General features: G+C 38.0%; 1 protein-coding gene across 2 annotated transcripts in view; it reads left to right on the plus strand.

The window, feature by feature from the left end:
• PLPPR1 (phospholipid phosphatase related 1) overlaps positions 1-23,014 on the plus strand; it is a 237,618-nt gene that overhangs the window by 133,390 nt on the left and 81,214 nt on the right. For both annotated transcript variants that reach the window (XM_090275931.1, XM_090275932.1), the window contains exon 2: positions 2,765-2,872. In XM_090275931.1, the coding sequence (XP_090132057.1) occupies positions 2,810-2,872 (63 nt within the window). In that variant the 5' untranslated portion in view covers positions 2,765-2,809. The remainder of the gene's footprint in view (positions 1-2,764; positions 2,873-23,014) is intronic.

Raw genomic sequence — 23,014 nt, forward strand, 5'->3', positions numbered from 1 at the left:
TACATAAGATGTAACTCTCACAACTCATTTTTTCTTACGGAAATCCCCCACCCCACCTTACCGCCCAAGAAGATTTGGGTCACATAGACGTTAAGCTTTATTTTCCCCTTTCTAGACATCCTCTCAGTTCAATTTTACACGTCCCAGTTCTAAAGAATGGACTACTAGAAAGGCATCTCTGACATGACCTGAGAACGGATTGTGCTGCCCATTCTTGCTTCCGGAGTCCCCTGACACCAGGGAGAAGTACACTGCTCAGTGGCCCAGAATCTCAGAAAATACCCAGTGTTCTGTAACAGACAAATGAAGAGGAAGAAGACGATACTCTGCAAGGAATACTTCTCAGTGCCACTAGTGGTCCCTGCTTGAGAAATGTTTTTATGCTGGGGTTATTAATTAACCCAAACCGAAGTCCTCTACCTTCTGTCTGGTGAGCTGGGATCTTTAATTTGAGTTGATGGGAACAGGAAGTAATATTCCTACCCATCTGTGAGCCCTGATGATATTTGCTCTGATCTTTTTGGATGATGTCTCTCTGGCCCTTAGGTAGTTTCTTCCCACGCTTGTCCGTACTGTGCTGAAGGCTCACGGGGACCTCTGCACAGCAGCCCTGCTCTCTGGTGCTCAGACCTGTGAGTGCCAGTTGCTTTGAACTCCCCACGTTCCCAGCTCTATCTACTCAATTTGGGAGACCATTAGCCACTTTTCTGGGTTCCCCCTCTGTATGTGTGACCTGGAGAGAACTAGGGCAATCATAGGCTCACTTCTTTTAGTTCCCAACTTTCAGGGATCACTGCCCTTCATTGCTTCATGTTTAATGCCTAGAATGCCATTGTCTCATTTGTATATTTTAGTTGCGTCAGGCGTGAAATACAGTCACAGTCATTTCATCTGGGCTGGAAGCAAAATCCCTCCAGGGCTATTTTAAGATTGTTCAAGATTGTTTCTGAGCTGGCGTTTTGAGGCTCTGCTTCATAGGATAATAAACACATAAAGAGTGATCTGATAGTAAATTTTTATGTTGTAGAAAAATGAAAATTTACAACTTTTCTCTTAAGTTTTTTTCTTCTTCTGTGTCATTATTTAATGTACAGTCATTTTTGTTTCCCTGGAAAGGAATTTTTAGAATTAAGAAAATTTTACCTACAAATCATTTTCAAGTTAATTAAGTTGTTATGAACACCAAATCTAGTAATGAATGAAGTTGTGAGAATTTTACATTTTGGGGGTATAGACTTACATATTTATTCATTTGGTTTTGCATAGTTTGGGTGCCTTTCTGTTCACTTCATATATTTTCATGGGCTCTTAAGTAGTTCACAGGACCTAGGAATTGGGCCTTTGTAGTACCTAATGGATAAAACAACTCTGCTTTCCTTTCGAGTTCAGAGTGGTAGTTAACCAGCACTTATAGGACCTTTCATATGACCCAAACATGGCCTCTGAGCTTGTGATGCCCTTCACTTCCCCAAATGTCAGTAAGGCACTTCTATCGTGTTCAGATTTTCCTCTATTAGGCACCGAGCAAGAAAACGTTTGTCCCGTTTGGCTAAACTGTGACCTTTATCCCACGTGGAGCAAGTTCATCACCAGCTCAAAATGTCTCATGTTCTGGGGCTTGGCTCTCTGTCCCCCTAAATCTGGTTCTCTACCAGGGGCCATATTCACCCCTGTTGTTCTCTCCTCTTGAAGGGGATAGCTGGCAGTGTCTGGGGACAATTTTAGTTGCCACAACTTGGGGCAAGGGGGGTTGCTACTATTGGCATCTCATGGGTAGATGCAGCTAAACACTCAACAGCGTTCTGTGTAGTCCTGTAATTGGTGCAGACTCTAAGTCACACATTGGCCATTCTCAGGCACTCTTCATACCATGGTCCACAAGGACTGTTGGGCAGGATGGCAGGGATACAAGACAAACGACACATGAAACATGTTAAGTAAGTGTTCCTTTGTATAGAGAATCAGAGGGGTAATGGAAAATTCCTTCTACCTGGCCTTGGGAGTTTCATGAAAGTCTAAAATCCTACTTTGTTGTTTTGTTTTTTAAAGAACCAAAATGAACTCAACTCCTAATAGAATGTTTTCAGTTCAAAATAAGACAGAGGTTTCTAAAATAATCTGCTATTGCCCAGACACTCCATTCTTGTAAGTTAAGAGACTGTATTATATTGTCAGTGTTTTGTGTTTGGAACACACACACACATGTGTACACACATGCACACACACAAACACAGGTCTGAAGGAACCAGTGAGGGGGATCAGTGATGTATCAATCCAAAATAGTTAATAGCCATGTAGTGAAGGGAGCCAGGGCAAAGAGCGGTCACAGAGGAAGTCAGAGATTAGTGCCTTAGTACAAATGTCAGCAAGGACAGAAACTAATAAGTCCTTAAGTTGGAAACCAGGAGGATGGGCTCGGAAAGAGGAGATACATGCAGAATGGACACTATCAAATGTTTCGCAGCAGAAACCATTTCATGGCATGAGGGCAGTCTGCTGGGTTAAGGCACCATGAAGTACAAGCCATTAGAATTCTGCTGATTATGGCTGTGTGCACAGGAGCTCCCTATCTGCTCATGTTGTCTCTAAGACTGTTCATGGCTGGCATATATTATTTTCTTTTCCCTGGAATGATTATTTGACTTTGTTGTGGTTAACTGTTTTGCATTGTTTGTGTATAGCCTGCTTATCTACAGGGTAGTTGATGTTTTGATGTAAATACTAAACATATAGTCTTACACCATGCTACGTATTTCTGTTTCAGCCTGGACGGTTTTAGACGGTGCAGCCTTGCTACATGGTGTGAGAAATGGCTGTAGGAAACAACACTCAGCGAAGTTATTCCATCATCCCGTGTTTTATATTTGTTGAGGTATGTGTGTATTTTTTTTACCTTTATGGATAAATTGGAAGAATAGTGGCACTTTTTATGCTGAGAACTTGGATTAAAATTATTTAATCTTATGATGAATAATTATATTTTGATATCAGAAATATAATTATTAGCGCAGCATTTAAATTAAGTTGTCTTTAAAAAACCAGTGTCATGTTTCAGGAATTCAGTAAACCAGACAGTTTACAGTTGATGTTAGTGGATGGCCTTGTGCCTTGGAGCCCAAATAAAGAAAACAAAGTCTTAGAGTGACTATCTCCAGTGGGCATGTTTCTTTAGTGGGAGCTTGGATAATGTGCAATTTCCTTCTGTAAAGCGAATAAAAAGCTATTGCAGGTTATCTCAAGATAAAATGTTCATATTCCAGAGACAATGATATTTCTCTCACCTTAACAGTTAGGACATCTAATGGGTTGTGTTTGTTTGTTTTTTAATCCTGAAGATCATATTTCAAATATGACAATATAAAGAGCAGAAAAGCAAATGTCTCAGTTTCCATTCTGGATAATTTTCTGGGTAGTTTCCACATCCCAAGGGTCAGTTGTAGCAGGTTCTTGTGTTGTGGGATCTTTTTAGCTGAGTGTGATGGGAACATGGATGTTGATTTATTTAATACCCATGTGAAACAGACATTTGGGTTAAACCCCTACTTGTATTAGCAGAAATATACTTTCAGTACACATGTTGTTTAAACACATCCTATGAATAAATACAAGTATTTTTATCTCCTTCCTCTTGAAATAACTTTAGCTGTTTGTATAGTCAGCTGGATAATTTTGAGCATTCTGATTTTTGGCCAACAATATGTGTTTGGCTGATCCTTGAGTTTCACCTTATAGGCACCCATTAGTAGTTTAGATGAACAAATACTACTAGATGATTTACTTCCTGGTGATATTTGTGAAACTGTTTGTATTTCAGAATCATGTAGAAATAGGAAATCAGGGTGGGACAGAGGTATTAATATAAGTCAAGATAAACATAGACTCAAGCTAAGCTAAGTCTCTGAAATGGTAAGGAAAGAAGTCATCTCTCACCATAAACACATATTGTTAATACTTTGCCTTTAACTTGCTGTACATGACCAAGGGTAACTCCATTCAGATAATAACTATACATCATGTATATTGTGGGTTCTATAATAGTTACTATTGTTCATATTGAAATTGTAATGAAGGAAAAGGAGTCCTTTCTCCTGCTGCTCATGCAGGGAAGGGTAGATGGCTATAGCATTAGTTTGCAATGTTAAACCTTTCTCTTGTCATAAGAAAAAATTTTTAAAGCAAGCTGAAGGTAATTGGGGTGTAAGTCATCTGTCCTCATCTTTATCCTCCCCAAAGCAATTTTATTTAACATCTTCTTTAAAATAAAACAGAAACCAAACCTCAAAGTAAGAGGTTTAATTTATTGCTTGCAGCTATATCTCTGATGATTTTTAGCCCGCTAATGTGTGAATAATGAGCTTCATTGGTAGAGCAGGCAACACGAGACATAAATCGGTCTTTCTGCACCTTTACCTGACACAAACATAAATATAAGTCTAAAAATCTAGGAGAGGAAAGATAGTTAATTTTTTTTCTTGCTGTATTGTCATTCTTATTTTGCATGGAAATTTAAGATACATCAGTCACTTCTCTCAGAAACAAGCAGGAGAAAGAAAAAAGAAAGTAGACTTAAGCAGAAATTGAGAGAGGAGGAGGTGAATATCCAAATGGCTCATGTGATTCTCATGTATTTCATTTATCACTTATTGTTTATCTACATTATCCGAGGTGTTTTGATATAACTGACATATCAGAAAAACTGGTCAAAAATAACTTCATTAAAAATGTCAATTCGATCAATGAATATTTTTTCACTGTTATTTTTTAATTATGAAAGAATTTAACAGAGAAAATAATACAACAGGCATCCCTGCTCCCACTATCAAGACCAAATCTTAAAATTTTGCCTTATATTCATCAAAATTTTTTTTGAGGAAATAAAATATTACAACTATGGCTGAAGTCCTACTCTCCTGGACCCAAAAGTAACTATATATGTGAAGTTAGAGGCTTTATTCCTCTGCATGATTCTCACATACATTTTCTACATGTGTATATATTTATAAATAATATTTTAGGGAGATTTGACATAAGTGATACCATACTGAATTATTTTTTTTTTGCAACTTTCCTTTTCATTCAAAATTATGTTTCTAAGATTTATCCAGTTTGTTAGTTATTCATTTTAATTGTTACATTTTCCCTACTGAGTGACTATACCTACTGAGGGACAGTGTGGTTGATTCTTTTTGTTTTTCTTTTCCTATTTTTTTCACTTTTACAAGTTTTTTTGCAGAAAATACTCTTATTTGTGTCTGCATGTGCATGTGTGCAAGAGCTTCCCTTGGATTGACACCTAGCAGTGGAATTACTGGGGGATAATTATATTATCTGTTTGTTGCTGTATTATAGGAACAATGTTGATATTTTTTATCAGTTTTATTGAAGAAACTTTGTTAAACTCTATGTCTGTAATTTTCTTAGATTTTCTCTTCAGACAGTTACATCACTTGCAGGAAGTAGCAGATTTGTTTCATTTTTTCTGATTGTTATGACTTTAATTTGTTTTTCTTGTCTTATTGTTTGGTTAAGACCTCCAGTATAATACTGGATAGAAGCAATGGTAGAGGACATCCTTTCCTTGTTGATGACTTTAATAAGTATGGACTTTCACTTATTTTTTTGTTCTCTTCCTGCTAGATTAGATTATTTAATTTGTTTTAATTCCCCTTTATGTTGTAAATTTTAGATTATATGTCTATTCTTTTAAAGCTCACTATTAAATTTTAACCTCAATTTTTAAAGTTTATATACTTAATCATTAGTTCTATGCTTCTCAAACAATTGATGAGGTCCTTAGGTTACTTTGAGATGCTGGGTGTCATTCTTGAATTTTATATATTACTTAAATTTTTCACTTAATTTTTCTTCAGTCAGTGCTTTTTAAAATTTATCTGCATATTTCTCAGTTTCCTTACTCACCATTGTTCCTTTTCTTCCTTTTCTTCCTTCAGAGTTTAATTTCCTTGTAAAATTTATCCTTTAGTAGTTTTTTCAGCAAGGGTCTAGTGAATTACAAACATTCTTAATATTTATCTGAGGTTATCTTTATATTAATAGCTTGGCACTTAATTCTAGATTGAAAAATTTATTTTCCACCCTCAGAATTTTCACAGTGTTATCTATCCCTTTCCCCTCTCTACTCCTCCAGACTTTATTGCTGCTGTGAAACTCTTCTCTTTAATTACTGTAAGATACTTTTTGTTACCAGTTTCCTTTATATTCTCTCTCTCTCTCTCTTACTCTCTCATCCTGTAGTAACAGTATAATATGTCTATATCTGAGTTTATACTTGGTAGGGCTTGTTTTTCATCTTGAATATGAAAAGTCATGTTTGAACCAATTCTGTAAAACTCTCAGGGGTCTATTCTTCAAACATTCTCTCTCCTTCATTCTTTTTATTGTATTTTTCTGCAGCATCTATTTGATATGTTGTATCTTCTCATTCTTTCTATATTCAGTATCTCTTAACCCATCTTGATTTTGTTAAATTTCTCAAAGTTCTATGTACATTTTTAAAAATCTGCCTGTTTTTATGCTTATGGTTTTTCTTTTATATTCTTTCAATTATTCTGTTATCTGAAATTATTGATATTCTAATCCTCCTGAAAGTTATGTCTGCTCTCTCTAGCTCATGGTAGATTATTACCTCGCTTATTTTTATAATTTTTTAAAGCTCATTTTTAGTAGAACTTGCTGCTTCTATAGATTTCATGTGGGCCTAGATTTTAAGAGTACATCTTTGAAGGAATTTTGCATGCACATTTCTCTTGGGCTCAGGCTTCTATATCCAGAACCTAAACTTGGACATTCCTAAAGTATAATTAGTCAAAGTTCACTTTTCTTGTAGTCTTCCTATGCCAGGAGGTGGATGTATACAAAACACATTTTCTCTGAAATGAAAAGCAAGCTTTTAGGATTCTGGCTTTTGTACAGGAGTCTCAGTTGTAACTCAAATCCTCATGACCCTTTTCCATGAACATTAAAGACCAAATTCTATTACTAAGATGGACATGTACCTCTTTGTCTATTCCCACCTAGGTCCACTGTAACATCGGTTTGTTCAGTTACTCCTCTTATTTCTGTAATCTTTTTTTTATTTGGATCACCTGTGAATTAAATAAAAATAATAGAATCAAAGAACACTAACCATTGTTTGTAGATGTTGCAGCAGAATATTTTCATGCCATTTTTGTTCCATGAATGCATTCATTTGTTCAATATACATTTATTTACTACCTATCCCCCCCCCAATGCATTTTGAGTTTTGCCCCTCTTGAAAACTTCACATACCAAATAGGATTCTGTAACTTAGATCTCACCAAGTTTTTATAGAGCCAGGATTATTGGGCCATGCCTACAAAGTGTGCGGGGGGTGGAGAGTGGGAATGGCAGATCCACAGCGCCCACAGTGGAGCACTGACATGCATTTTCTTGGTGATTTTAACTATATGAGCACAGAATTTTAACTGAGGGATGTTTATTTGTGGCACTTGGTGAGGAGAATAGATGTCAACTAGCCTTCTCAATTCAAAGTTGCTGACAAAGTAGAGCGTGCTTGGGACCTGCCCAAAAGTCTGAAACAGTGCTAGAGAGAAGCTGTCTGACAAAGCAGCATGCAGCGGAAAAGATCTCATGGTGATGAGAAGTCAGGAGAGTACTGCCTGGGGTAATCCTTGAATGTTACAAACCAAAATGAGAAGTTAAGATGTCACTAAAGAGAGCAAAATTTGTAGATTTCAGAGAGTACCTACAGAAGATAATGGACGGAAAGGGAGGAGATGAACAGCAGAGGGTTAGAAGTATGATATGTAATGGGCAATGCAGGTGATTCCAGAAACAAAGCCCTAGAATGTTAGATAGCATTCAGGAAAACATCTCTTTTGTACATCTCCTGGTGTCAGCTAATCATTAAATGTACCTTGTCATGCCAGCCAGCGCCTCTTAAAACAGAAAGCCATTGACAAGAGAATAATGACTGTAAGGCCCAGAATATGAAATCCAGAATCACTAAAATCCCAAGAAGGTCCACAGCAATACTTCTGACCAACAGCTTCAGCTCTTCATTGATAGGTTTCTACGAGAGCAAGTGAAAAATCGCAAATGCTTAAGTAGACACAAGCTAGAGATGTCAGAAGGAGTAGGAGAAGAAGTGGACAATTAACAGCTTTTAAATGAACATGAGGACATCTCCTTTCTTATTTCTGTTCCTTGAACTCAATAATATTGACTTTTAGCAAGGATAAAGGGACTTACAACAAAATAGCTAAAAATTAAAGATAGTGATCTAAATAATCAAATGCTCTCTCTATGATACTTTCTCATCCGTGGTACTTCTTTCTCTTCCTTTCCCTCCTCCACCTTCCCTACCACCCTCTCCACCTTTACTTCACAATGTATTTCTGCTCCCCACTCCCTGATTTCCTCCTTTCTCCTTTTCTCTCTTGTCATTTCAGTAACCTCTCTCCTACTTGAGGACATACAGAAGGAGGATTTGCCTGGGGGGAGAAACATTCATTTGAATGGTTGAAGTATCATTTTCTCCCTAAAAATAAGATCTGAGCTGTTTCAAGTCTCTTCAGCCTCCACAATCAGTGGCAGATCTAGTTTTTCAAAATGCTTCGGACTGAGATATCCCTTTGGCACATCTTCCCAGATATCAATAGATTCCTCTCAACAATTCCACTGCATTTTCTGTAAACTCATGAATAACTCAGTCAAGTCTCTTCCAAATATGTCTGTGCTAATAGCAAAGCTCTAAATGGAGCTTAGGGTCCTTGGAAGACAATACTTAGTACCAGGAGTTGGGACATAATGAATGCAATTGTTTCTTGATGCGTACAGATGTGACAGTTTTATCATTTTGATGTTTGCTTGTACCTGCAATTTTTATTGCCTGGTTTTGACAACTCATTTTTCTCAACTCGAACCTACCTGGTGATTGTTATAAATCTCAGCCTGAAGATAGATAATCTCATGAAGTTCTGCAAGAATCTGATGGTTCTGAGTGTTTTTCTCTGGGGACAGAAGTTAAAGAATTCCACATCATCAGTTTTGGAAACTGAGTACCACCTCAATGCTTCTCTCATTTTGTTTGCCTCGGGTTATAAAAAAGAATGAGTCTTTCTGATCTTTACTTACAGGTGCTTAGATTTAGCAGCTCTGAATGCCTTGCTCCTGAGACATAGAGTGTTACTGTATTAGATTTTTATATTTAAGTCACATTGAGAACTTTTTATCCTTTAATATTTTTTAAAAACTCAGCTAGTTTTTGTCTGTGTGAATGTATCAAAATATTATCCTCATGTATAATTGAGTAGAATGAGAAAATAACCTGATGTCAAAAGTACTGCCATCTATTGTGGCTACACAGTAACTTCTTTGGACCTCAGTTACTTCATTTGTGAAATGGAAATAAAAACAACCTCCTTGTGGGAATAAATGAGGTAATGAACCTGAAAGTCCTTGCCAAGTAATGTGTCTAATAAATATTAACAAAAAATAATTTAAAATAACAGTTCTTACCCAAGAGAGAACAGATAAGAACAAGAACAACACATGAAATAAACCAAACACACACACACACGAAATCCTGACACTTAGAGAGAGGGATGTCGGCAATTTAATCCCCAGATATACAATACTTGCTAGGTTTAGGGGAACAATATTTTCAGAACACATATTGAGGTGTTATTGGATAAGATTTCAAACACAGCAATGAAAAATCTGTGGGTCTTCTAAATTTCAGTGACAGATGCAAATTGTACTTTCCCAGTTTTGAATTATTTAATCACCATTTTGACTAGTGTTTGTAATACTGGAGCAAAAGGACAATACCACTTTTTTGGTATCTATTTTTCATGGTATCAAAATACCAGTGTTGATTTTTAAGTGAGATATGGTTGCCATTACCCTTCATCCTTAACCTCGGATGCTATTCTAGCTGAATGAGGGCTCCTCTGTTCTTTAGCACTGAGCCTCTCCAAGTTGAATGTTTTGGGATCAAGATCCCAGCTAAAATAAATTGTAATGGGGGGGAAGATAAGTTAGGACTAAGAAAAATGGATCTGGCCCTGGAGAATAAAGGATCAGGAAAGGAAGAAATATAGCTATGAAGGAAATCAGGTGGTTGGACTCCAAGGGAAAGACTGGAAGTTGGGCCTGGAGACCTTCTAGTCCCTTTTTAAAATATTTCTCCTACCACACTCTCTTCCTGTTTTCCAAAACTGGTAATGCTCATGACTATAAATTGTCTGGGAAGGATTTTGAATAGGCAGGGATGAGATCAGAAGGAGAAAACCTTCACTCCTGTCAACATTATAATGAAATATATAACTCTTGACACACATCTTGAGAAGAAAATCCCCAAATAATGGTATTGTACCATTAAATATACTGTGTTTGACATTTGTGTGGTATTCTGTTATATACTTGGAGTACTGAAAAACATCACTAGATAATACTGACCCTGTGCAATAGAAATTGTCTTCACTTTTAAATTTCAGATGAAGAAACTGAGGTACAGAGAAGTTGTACTTACTCAAGGCCATAAAACCAGTAGCTGATAAAGTTATAATTTTAATGTAACATAAATTCAAATCTTATGTTCCTTCCATTGCACCTGTGTAGCCTAATGGTCCATCTCGCAGACACATTGAAGAAGTGTACTTTCTCCAGTGGAGAACTAACACAGAGTACGAGAGTCCTTTTTGATATGTTCAGAGGTCAAAACTTAACATAAAGATACATTAAAATATGACTTTCCCTTTCTACAACCTGCCACTATTTGAGGCTTAGTTTCTTTATTGTTATTCTATCACGGTTGTCCCAATTTTTCCCACTTTACCATCTTCCACACATTCCACCCGCCGCTCCCACAGTGAATCCCCATACTGTTGCCCATGTCCATGGGTCATTCATAAATATAATCTAGGTGAATCTCAACTATCTGGAACTTTTGGGAAATAGAGCATTTTGTTTGATGGAGGTTTAAGTTAGCTAATAATAATTGGAAACCCCCTTTGACTTCAGTAATTGTTATTAAATAATATTCTTTTAAAAACATCTTTTAAATGATTTCAAGTATATGCTATGTGACAGAAAATAATATAATCACTCAAGTACAACCTAGCTATATAAAATCTTAAAATTTTGACATTATTTGGTTCAGCTTTAAAATAAATAATAATAAAACATAACTGATATAGATGAAGCTCCCATGTACTCTTTCTTATAGGATTCCTCTTTCCTCTCTTCCTGTCCAGATTTACACTGTAAGCTGAATTTGGCACACATACTCTCCTAAGATTTGAATAGTTCTCTAGTACATGTTAGCTCATTTTGTGCCTTAGTAAATTTAAACTGCTGAGTGATTAAATTTCTTTTTTTAATGTAAAGGTATTTGAACATGGGTTGTTCTTACATGCTACTAAAGCTATAGATATATAGGGGATTGGACCAAATGCATTTATTGACCAAGGTTATATCTGGTAAACTGGAATTTTAAAATAATCCCAGCGAAAATGGACTCTCGACACTCAGTATGGGATAGGTTTTGCCACATAACAGACACAACCTAAATATCAGTGGCTTATGACAACACACACTCATTTCTGACACTGCAAGTCCTGTAGGGTGCTGCTGTGTCTTATGTTTTTGTCAGCAACCCTTTTGTTCATAGAACTTGGACATGAATCCATGTGGAAGGACCAATCCCTAAGGTACACACACTTTGTCTCTCCTACCCTCATCTTTTTCCTTCCACTTTCTATATGCAGATTAAGCCATGGAAAATGTTTCTGTGGACCATCAAACTCACTAACTTCCAGACATGTCAGGTATGTTAGGATCATGGCCGTAGATATTGCAGCCTCCAAGCCAGATAACTTTTCATTCAAATTCTTAAGCACAGGTATCAGATGTGATGCCTTTTTGGAAATATGCATATGTGTTTATGCGACCATATGCCTAGAAAGAAAAGGTATACCCAAAAGTCAGTATTTATTTCTGGCTGTTGGGGTTCAATGTATATTGTTTGCATGGAACTTGAGCAATTTTTCCATCAGAAAAAAGAAATTCTTTATAGGATTACTTTAAGTTATTGATGTCTAATATGAAATACAGAATTCTTTATACAAAGGTAGAAACACTGCTTATTTCTTGTGTAACTTGAAAACTCATTATATTCACAAAAAATTCCAAAGTCTCACTTTATTCTCAGAATAGAATTAATTAAAACAATAGTGAAGCTTGCTCTTTCTAACTGATTATTTTTACGACACATACTATGTAGTCATCACCAACACCAAGGCTTAAGGGGCATTACTATAAATAATTATAATCATGCTGTAATTGTCAGTCTTGTTTAGGAAAATATATTTGGTAAAATATATTTAAGTTCCATGAATTTCTTTTCTCTGGTTATAGGTTGATGTATTAAATTGTTCATTATGGCCCTGGCCTTGTGGCCTTGTCCCTGTACACCAAAAAATTTGCAGGTTTGATTCCCAGTCAAGGCTCATACCTAGGTTGTAGGTTTGATCCCCAGTTGGGGTGTGTACTGGAGGCAACCAATCTATGTTTCTCTCTCACATCGATGTTTCTCATCCTCTCTTTCTCCCTTCCTCTCTCTTTAAAATTAATAAATGTATCCTTGGGTGGGAATTCTAAAAAATATTGTTCATTATATAAAAGAATGACCTTATTTTCAGTTTTAAAATAGTCTTTTCTATACATATTTGTGGAACTACCTTTCTCTACTTAGCTGGCATCCCTGGCCTTAGTACCCACCTGTGGTTCTCAGTCCCATTGGTGCATGTTATGTCAGTGGAGTAAAGAATCTGTGCCCTATTCCCACTCCCATATCATCACCAAAAACATCTCTCCCCACAGGTAATGACAAAAGCATAGATTCTTAGTGCTAAACGGGTCCTTAGATCACTTAAGCAAATCCCTCTTCTTTCAGATAACTGAGAATCAGAGAGGCTCAGTGTCTCATCTAAGGTCACACAGCTGGATATTAACTCTGTTGGCAACCAAACCTATAACTCCTAACCCTGCAGTAATCAATAGCAAATTAAATTAGTTATTCATAGCCAAATAACTTCAAGAGCAGGATAATGAAAATTACTTCAAAACATTTGCAACAAGACCAATTATGTAACATACAATATAGTATATCTTCATATATTTAACATGATATGAAGAAGAGTCTTCAAGAGTAGGAAAGCCCAAACCCCACAAGGATCCTATAACAGCTCTGACTCACCTTTCCAAAGGCTCAGGGAAGCCTTCCAAAGGAAGTTGCATTCAGACAATACCTGCGGACTAATGAGATGCTACTCAGGTGAAGCAGAGGCTTCTGGGAGGAGTGCTCCAGGAGGAGGTGACAGCTTGGCATGTGCCAAGACCTAGGAACTTGAATTGCTGTGAGAGTTTGAACAAGGCCGGAGCTTAGAGGATAAGACATGGAATAGCGACAGCAGAGACTGGTGAGGCAGGCAGAGGCCAGATCATGAAGTGCCTTGCAGGCCATATTAAGCAATTTATCCTCAGGGCTCTGGGAAACCAGAACACTCCTGGATACTTGAAGTCTGTACCTTACTGCTGATAAGAGAAGGCAAAGAGAAGTGGTGATGAGAACCTGGAGCTAAAGGGGAAAAATATGAGCTCAGATTTTCACTATTTATTACAGATACCATCTCTCCCCAGACTGAAGAATATCGTCCTCCATAGAGAGGACCAAGCGTACTGCTCTAAGGGCCCCCGTTGCCCACTTTCCCTAATACATAACAGACAGACAAGAGAATGTGAAAGGAACTCTACATTATCAACAAAGTAGTGAGCATAGCAAATTGCCTTTAGAACTACCATTTCATCCTTTCTCATAGCTCTGAAAACTTTGGAAAAGACAATCTCAAAAGTTGGGCTAGCTTTGATGCTTCACAAAGCCACACTGGTTTATATGCTGGCTTCCTGGAGCAGAGACTGGAATATATTTTTCCCCTAAGATTCCTGAACAGTATATATATATAGAGAGAGATACCATGACTTCATTTTCTGTCCCAGCGTCAACTCTTCTCTCCAGTTTTCCCCTTAAGTGTACATTGAATTCTCACACCATATGTTGGAAAAGTATGGTCACTCTAGCATAAGGAAATCTGATCGTTTTCCTCCTGACTCATGATCAGCTGGGTATACATATATTTAAAGTGATTTTCCCAGAATTAGACCCGCAAAGTGCTAACCTGCCCACACACTTGCATTATGTTCTCTTTATGAGCCACAGTTTACATTTGAAAAAATGGCACATAGAAAAGTAAGGTCCATTTATGGCCCAGTTAGAAGTTTTTCCCTGAGACAATGTTGAACCCGTATGGGAATGAGTTCACGGTCTTTGGTTGCACTAGCACAGAAATTTCACACTGTAGCCTGGAGACCACCTGCTTTGGAACGAATGGGGTGTTTGTTAAAAGTTTAATTCTTGAATCCAACCAATGATCTTAATTAGAACGGGGGAGAGCTAAACATATGCATTTTCCTAAGTTTTTCAGGTCCTCCTTATGTTTGAAAACTAAGTCAATCAATAAAGCCGCTCATTGTGGAAAGGTGAACCAATAGACCCAGTTTAGCAGATGCTGGCAGTGCCCTGTCCATTTCCCTTGATTTATCCCAAATGCACTTGCAAACAGCCCTGAACAAGCATACAGGTTTCTCTGTCTCTAGAGAAATGTACCAGACCTAACACATTGAGAAGACCATGATGGCTGGAGAGTTATCCCCAGTTACCCTCGACCAGTGAAGAAGAGGTGATGGTGCAGAAATCATCCAGCTTCCTCACTCCTCAGTGGGACCATTCAGAAGGGAATTAGAAATTGTTTCTGAGAGGTCCCCAGGAAGGTAGAATGCCAGCTGCCTGTAGTGATAACTTTGTCATTATTGCACCTTTATTGGCTTTCCTCCCTTCCCTTCTCCCTCACATCCTTCCTAGATCACCTGTCAAATAAACTATGGGCACTCAAATCACTGGCTCAAGGTCCATTTTGGGAGAAACCCAAAATAAGACAGAGGATATATATGGAGTAGAACAACTTTATTCCAGCTGAATTAGGGGATAAAATTTGAAGAATAAAGAGCTAAAATAAATTTTTTTTAATTTGATGAAGGAAATTTTATTAAATCTGCCTGATTAAAGTTGAATTAATTTAGGTAACTTTATTTTTTACATTGTCTGCTATCATTTCTGTGTGAGTCTTCGATAAAATCTAATGTATTTAACATCCTTTCCAAAATATTATAGTGAGTTGATATAAAATCCCAAAACATTTCGTTGAGAAAATCTTCAGCATCTCTGGAGATAAATATTACTTTTGGGTATGCTACATGGAATTTAGATAACTAGGGAATTCATTTTCTTTTGATAGTAGACAAAAGAATGCGTAGCGCACACACACATACACACACAAAAGCCTTTTAAAGTCTTGTTTTCCTGGAACTATATGTTATTTGACCAAGTAAGAATTTCAACTCTATGTTACTAAAATATAAATTTCTCTCCACTGATAATTGTTCAGATTCATCTGTGGCATCTCCTGAGACAAGACCCTTTGAAGCTGACACACTGGTGTTCTTCCTTTTCAGCCCTGAAAGAAGACAGTGTGGTATTATAGGGAAACTTTGGATTTGAGGGCCTGACAAAATAGCTATATGACCTTCAGCAAATTACTAAGCATCTCCAAGGTTCAGTTTTCTCATTTATAAAAAGGTAATAATAATACCTGCTTTACTAGGTTTTCTTTTTTATTGTTGTTTTTGGTTTTGTTTCTGTTTTTACGGATAGAGTTTTTAAGTTCCCAGCACACTGCAGGCAGATGCTTTCTAATCATTAGCTCACAAGACCAACCAACTAGAATCACACACCGTGGAAAATCCAGCATTTTATCAACTGAAGGATGCCCTAGAGGTTTCTTATCATGTGCATTTATTCAACATGCTCTGTTTTGTCATATTCATTCAGTAACCTGTCTTGGGCTAAAGGGGAGTCATTTATAGGATTCTGTGTAGCCGATGTCTGTGACCCGCAACTGTCTGGATAACTTTGGCATGGCCTGTAGCTCAAGGGAAAACTGAAATTGTTCATTTCTCAATCTAATATCACACAATTTCACTGTTTAATTTGTTTTCTTTCCACAGAAAGTAGAATATTTTGACAGAATTGAATGATAAGACATCCAGTTTTCACTCTTCAGACACAAGATGTAAAATAGCCAACTAAACATGTCCAACCAGTTCAGGGTTTTTTTTGTGTGTCATTCTTGTCACTGAAAAACAACGTTGGGCTGTATGAAAACTTTTCAATCTGGATTGATCATTCAAGCTTGTGTTGTATTATATAAGCAGTGACAGATTCCTTGACATACATTTCCAAGTGAAATCAGGACCTTGGTTGTTTATTTGAAGTGTGTAATGTTACTGCTTTGCCTCTTTGACTCCTTCCTGCTTTAGAGAATTTCATGCTGGGTTCTTAATGTCAAATTCCACTTTTCATTATGAGACTACTTCATGAATGAATGAATACATTTTTAGGTCCTTCCAAAGTATTTTGTCTTCTCTTGTCTTATCTATGGTGTTTAGATATATAAAAGTCTTATCGTTCCCTGGCCTCAGCCTTCTGAAGACTGGGACAATATCGTTTTCTTTTTTGTTTTTAATTTTAATTTTATTAAATGTATTGCTTAATAAAATCACATAGGCTTCAAGTGCACAATTCTGTAACACATCATCTGTATATTGCATTATGTGTTCACCATCCAAAGCCAAATCTTCTCCCATCATCATATATTTGGCCCTCTTTACCCTTTTCTACCTGTTCTCTACCACCTTTCCCTCCACTAACAACCATACTGTTGTCTGTGTATGATTTTTGTTGGTTTGTTTGTTGCTTTCGGTTTCGTATCCCACATTTTAATGAAATTATATAGCTTTTGAATTTCTGTCTGATTTATTTTGCTTAGCATGATACTCTAAAGATCCATCCATGTTGTCGTGAATGGCAGTATTTCATATTTTCTTATGGCTGAGTGGTATTCCATTGCATGTATGTACCACATCGTCTTTATCCAGTCATCTATCAAAGGACACTTCGGTTGTTTCTATGTCTCGGCATAAAGATTTATGTGCTCCTGTGTTCATTGCAGCATTATTCATGGTGGCCAAGACAATATCTTCTTCATCTTCATAGCACTTGATACCTATTATTATTAAAAAATGATTTGTACAGAGCATACATTTATTTTATGTTGGATTCCTCCAGAAACAGACCCTCCCTGAAACAAGTATTTGAGTTCAAGTAATTGATCTGGATGATAATCGCAGAAATTACCTGTGGAGAGCAGGGAAATGGAGACAAATGGAGCAAATGCAGGAGGCAGGAAAGAGCAGGTTCCCGTGTGGAGACCTGGGGGCTCAGTGCGTGCTGGAGACTGTGGAAGGCCACCTGGATTATGTCTCAGAGTTGTCCCAACGGAGGGGTGAGGCAGCTGGAGTATTTATCATATGGTGGCTGCACCACTGTTTGAGGTTTACTCAAAGGGGCATTGATTACGGGCACTGTGGCCAGCCCCACATGCAGTCAGCATCCGCCTGCACCTCAGAAAGCTCGCAGGCAGGCAGGTGCTTTGCAAGAAAACAATGAACGCCAAGGGGCTATGGGCAGGGCACTGGCCACCTCTGCTGTCAATGCTCAATAAACTCCTGTTGCGCAGAATTGAATGGAATGTGCCAAGAGCTTTAAGAAATGCTAAATGACCCCAAGGCCTGAAATCACTGAGTTTTACTCACCTTCTGCAGATGTGTGTTTTCCACAGTGTCAACTTTGCCAGGACTGAGTGACTTGAGGGCAGTGCTGTCCCTGAAAGCAGCAGCAGGGAGGTTTTTCTCCTAACGCCTCACACTTTGGGAGTCTTCAATAGCTTGGCTGTTACAGATGGGGTAGTGAAAGTACTTTTCATGCTTTTTAAAAATTCCTCACTTGAGGATATGTTTATTGGTTATACGCCATCCTGCCCTCCCCGCCCTGGGGATCAAACCCGCAACCTAAGTATGTGCCCTGATTAGGAATTGAACCTAAAATGTTTGGTCTATGGAACTGCTCCAACTAACTGACCCACCTGGCCAGGGCCTTTTTAAGCTTTTTTTTTTTTTAACCAAGCTATGTGGGATCTCAGTAGAGACTTTATGGTCCTTTGGAATCAGTAGTGGGCCAGGAGTTAGGGAATACCAGTTTCCATCCTTTCTTGTGTGACCTTGCAGCCATGTGGTCTTGCAGAAATTCAGTTTGAACCTTCTAGGCCTCATTTTGCTGATCTGTAAAATGTACAAATTGGATGAGGTCTCTTTCAGCTTCAAGTATAATTGTCCTGTGAAATAAAGCAATGGGGTTTATATCTGCTATGTGGGTCAAATAGGGGTCAGGAGAAAAAATACAGGCTTACACATATGTGCAAATATACATATTTATTTCTATAAAGATGTATATGTATCTACTTATTGTCTTTTTTTTACTCCCAAAATGAGCAAACAGATTTGTATGGCATTCAGAATATGTCCTTTTCAAATTCTTTTTTCCTCAAAAACAAAGAATTTCCTCTTCTATTACAAATGAGATTATTATATTTTCTATGTAGGATCAAAACAGGAAAAGGAATTTGAGAAAGAGAATTATGTCTTTGTTGTTCTTGTAACTGACATGTTTAAGTGGTCTCTGTAGCGATAAATATCTGTTGAAAATTTGTGTGATTCCCCAGTGATACAAGTTTCTCTGAATTTTTCATTTATCTTCACAAGCTCAGCAGGGTTAGACTTCTATGAGAGATTCTTTTTAGCTCTTAATATCTTTTTAAAGACCTTTTTTTTTTTTTTTTTTTTTTTTTGCTGATTTAGCTTGTATTGGTCTCATGCCTAATAAAAGGTAAGGTTTTATCTTATTTTCAACCCAAAGGCAGAGTGAGTGGTGTGTGGGGGTCAGTAAGCAACCAGCTCAAACACGCTGGGGATTTGTAGGGCTACCTGGCCCAACCCCTCTCTCTTTGAGGACTTTATATCACACTGTGAATAAGGGAAATGAAGTATTTCAAGACAGGGATGAAAAATCATATTATGACATAATGTCAAAGAGAAGGAAAACTCACATCTTATGCTAGCACTACCTTTCATCATCCTTGACTCTGACCTCCCTGCTTGGGTCCTTTAAGGAGGAGCCCAGACTTGGCCGATACTCGGCTGAGGGTGTAAAGTGTTGTTACCAGTTCTAGTTTTGAATTCCAGCCAAGTTGATGGACTTTCTGCAGTTGCTGCCCCAGTGGATTGAGAAAGCCAAGCCACAGCCAGGCCCTTCTGTTAGTGCATTGCCATTGTGTGTCCCTGTTCATCTCCCTAGAGACTAACCCCACCCAGACCGTGTCTTCAGGTCCTAGAAGTAGTGAATGGCTTTTTAAGTTTCTGGGCTAGGAGGAATGTCTGAGATCCCAACAGACCTTGGAGTCAAATTTGGCTTTGAAACATTTTAGTAACTGGGGACATCAAGGTATTAGAGCCTATGCTCACCCCAGTTTGATCAAGTCTAACACATATCAGGAAGTGGGTAATGCTCAGTTTTACCATGGTCTCTGAAAGAAGTTTTGGTTCTATCTCTGTAGAGAAGGGTTGTGTGGTGCGTGTGCACGTGTGTGTTTTGAGGGTGGGAAGAGGTGTGGTCCTTTCTCCACAATTTTTCTACAGAACCAGCTCATTCTACAGTTTATTGTGCATTTTTAAAAATTACAATGACAGTCTTATAGCCTTTAAGGTACACATGTCTCCCATAGCTTTATTACCCACACAGTGTTGCTATTATGGTTGTATTTAAATCCCTGCTGGAAGAAAGGAGTCATTAATGCTTGCCGACTTCTTGAGTATCTTCAAGGAGACTTCATAAGTTCAATGCATGTTTTGTTTCTTTTTGGAAATTTTCTTTCCCTGCAGTCAGGCTCTTGGAGCAGCGATTTTCAACCTTTTTCATCTCGTGGCACACATAAGCTAATTACTAAAGTTCTGTAGCACACCAAGAAAATTTGTTTTGCCAAGCTGACAACAAATAGGTATATTTTGATTCATTCACACTGGACAGTTATTGCTGTATTGGCTGTTGTCTTTTTTTTTTTTTTTTTTTTTGACAATCTAACAGAAAAGAGGTCAGTGCCCCTGGCTAAATAGTCAGGTATTGCATGTTTTAAAAATTCTTGCAGCACACCCATTGAACATCTCTGTCTTAAAGCAGTGATTCTAGCACTGCAATATATGTGAGAATCACTAGAAAGATTAGAAATATAAATTCCTGGCTCCTAAAAGACTAGATTCAGAGAAGATGGTTGATTAGGAATCTAATTTTAAACTACCCCCACACGATGCTAAATGCAGTTGACAGGCGGATCTTATTTTGAGAAAAACTGCTTTAGAAAAGTTCATATGATAAATGTTTTTTGAAAATTTTCTCATCTAGAAGAGGTCTTGTCAATGCCAGAACATGGGTGTTTCTAAACAGAAGTAAATCATGGATAATTAATGCTTCGTCATCTACAGCAAAAGCGCCGGTAGGTATGAGGTGCTCACCTGTAGGCTGCAAGATTTCAACTCTGGTCTGTGAATAGATTTAGGATGTTTTTAAAGGGACAGTACTCACTGGATACATATTTCATTGGCAGGATGGAAGTGAATGGGCTGTCACTGCCTGACTGCAGTGGAGACAATCAGTGGCCCTGAGGAGGTGTGGTTCTTGCTTGTGCAGCTTTAGGAGACACACACGTGGAGATCATCTCTTGACCCTGAGCATCCGTCAGTGGTTGAGAATGTCTTGGTAGTGATGGTGGTGGGCTTTCCCCTCCCCTGTGATAGTTTTCTTCGTCAGCATGCATTTTAGCTTCGCATTGGAGTCCATCTGTGCTGCTCTCTTTGTAAACACTGTCACCTGTTCTGGATGCTGCACCTGTTCTTTCATCTTTGGTCCCAAATATCTCTCTACTGGAAAATTTGCTTAGTCTCAGTACTTGTGTGTCTGTTAATAGTTCAGATTACTTTTGCCAAATCACTGAATATAATATCCTCATGGTGGAATAAATTAATATATTTGTAAAGGTAATTTTATTAAGTACTTTTTCCATAGCAGTGAGAAAAAGGATATAGAAAATTTCTAATGAAGCTTTGGAGTGGTTTTCTAAAAGAATCATACAGATGCTAATTAGTTGTAAACTGTAATTTGGTATTTTTCCCCTTTACAATGATAGATCACTCTGGCTGCTCCCGCCCTCTCTAGTGATTCCCTTTGTAAAAGAGAAATATCCAGCTTGGGTCTGCCCTCTTGTCTCTCTGGGCCTTGGCTTCTTCATTCATTCACAGGCAATCATTTATTGAGCATGCCTGTGAGAGCCTTGGGCAAGGAAAGAGACTGTTCAGAAATCATTAATAAAGTGAAAGGATTAGACCTGTGGTTCTCAAAGGGTGGTTTCCAACCTGTAGCATCAGCATGATGTTGGAACTTGTCAGAACGGCAAATCCACAACTTCCTCTCCAGATATAATACATTAGAAAGTCTAGGGGTGGCCCCTATAATTACATTTTAACAAACCCTCCAGGCAATTCTGCCACATATAAAAGTTTGAGAGCTGGAGTGTCCTGTGGTGCATGTAGAGCAACTCTACTCTGGGTTTCCTCACAAAACTTTCTCTGAAACTAAACAAATAAGCTAAGAGGTGAGGTCCACAGTGTTCAAAGGGGCAGACTTTTTTCTTATGTAAGTTCTTTCTCCAAAGGAGAGATGTGTGTTGTTTGGGTATTGCATCATAGGTATGTTATAGACAGGACCAACCTTTAAGATAATTGTGGATTGGATGAAACATTTGCTTCTTATCTTTCTGTTGAGGGTCATTTCTCACCTTTCTTGGGCATGTTTAGTTCACCAGCACCTCCTCAACCCAATAATCTATGCTTCTTCCTTTTACACAGTCTCCTGTCCATTGCCTTGATCAGAAAGATAGGATCAACCAATCTGCACAGTGAAGGATGATATTTAGTCCAAACCATGGAGATGCATATGGTAAAACTGGCAACATATTGTGAGCAGTTGACAGTGCCATTTTCTTGCTAGCCAAAGTGTTTGATTTCCACATCAGATGAATGTAAAGAAATCTGACCTTTCCTACTGAGATGGTCTCTTGAAGGAATTTCTGCAAATGTGGATTATTTTAGCAGTGAGAAGTTTTTAATATAGGACATCAGCTATCTTTTGGATCACAGCCTTGCTGATTTAATCATTTGCTCTGTCTCCAAGATTAACACAGACTTCTGCAGACAGTTTGATGGTGCAGTGATTATTAACCCAGGTATGAACCCAGGAATAATGGAGCTTTAGATGTGAAGAATGAGTGGTACCTCTTGGAAATACATGAATTAGTTTCATAACCACTTAAGCTTCCTTCAGATGTAGAATTATTATCAGAATTACAAAACCAAGTGTTATGTATATTTGGTAGGCCCTGACAATTGCTCTAAGTTGTGATCATCAACCATACTTTGCTAACACCACCAACAATGAGTGGTTCATGCTTCAATTAAATATACAGTGGCATTCTGCCATAGGTAAAGCACTGCTGGCTTTGGGGCAGTGAAGTATAAACTGTATGCATCTCACAAGAAATTAATGTAACCCATGCTGCTTCTTCAGAGCGCTGAGGGGACCATTTGGCAGAAGATAAGGACATGTATGGATAATGAAAAAGCAGCTTGGAGGCCCCTGGAGTCAACTCCTTTTCCTCTTAAGCCCCACAGAAATGTTTCCTTTGGCTCGCATTGAGTCATATGTCATTCCTGAGCCAGTCTTGACAACCAGAGGGTTGGATGGTCAGTATGCTCTAGCTAATCAAGACTCAACTCTGGGTTATGGATCGGGTCAATCTCCTTCAAATTAGAGACCCAGAATTGAGGAGAA

The sequence above is a fragment of the Furipterus horrens genome, unplaced genomic scaffold, assembly GCF_987537825.1.
Source record: "Furipterus horrens unplaced genomic scaffold, mFurHor1.1.pri manual_scaffold_4, whole genome shotgun sequence".
In the NCBI taxonomy this organism is placed as follows: domain Eukaryota; kingdom Metazoa; phylum Chordata; class Mammalia; order Chiroptera; family Furipteridae; genus Furipterus; species Furipterus horrens.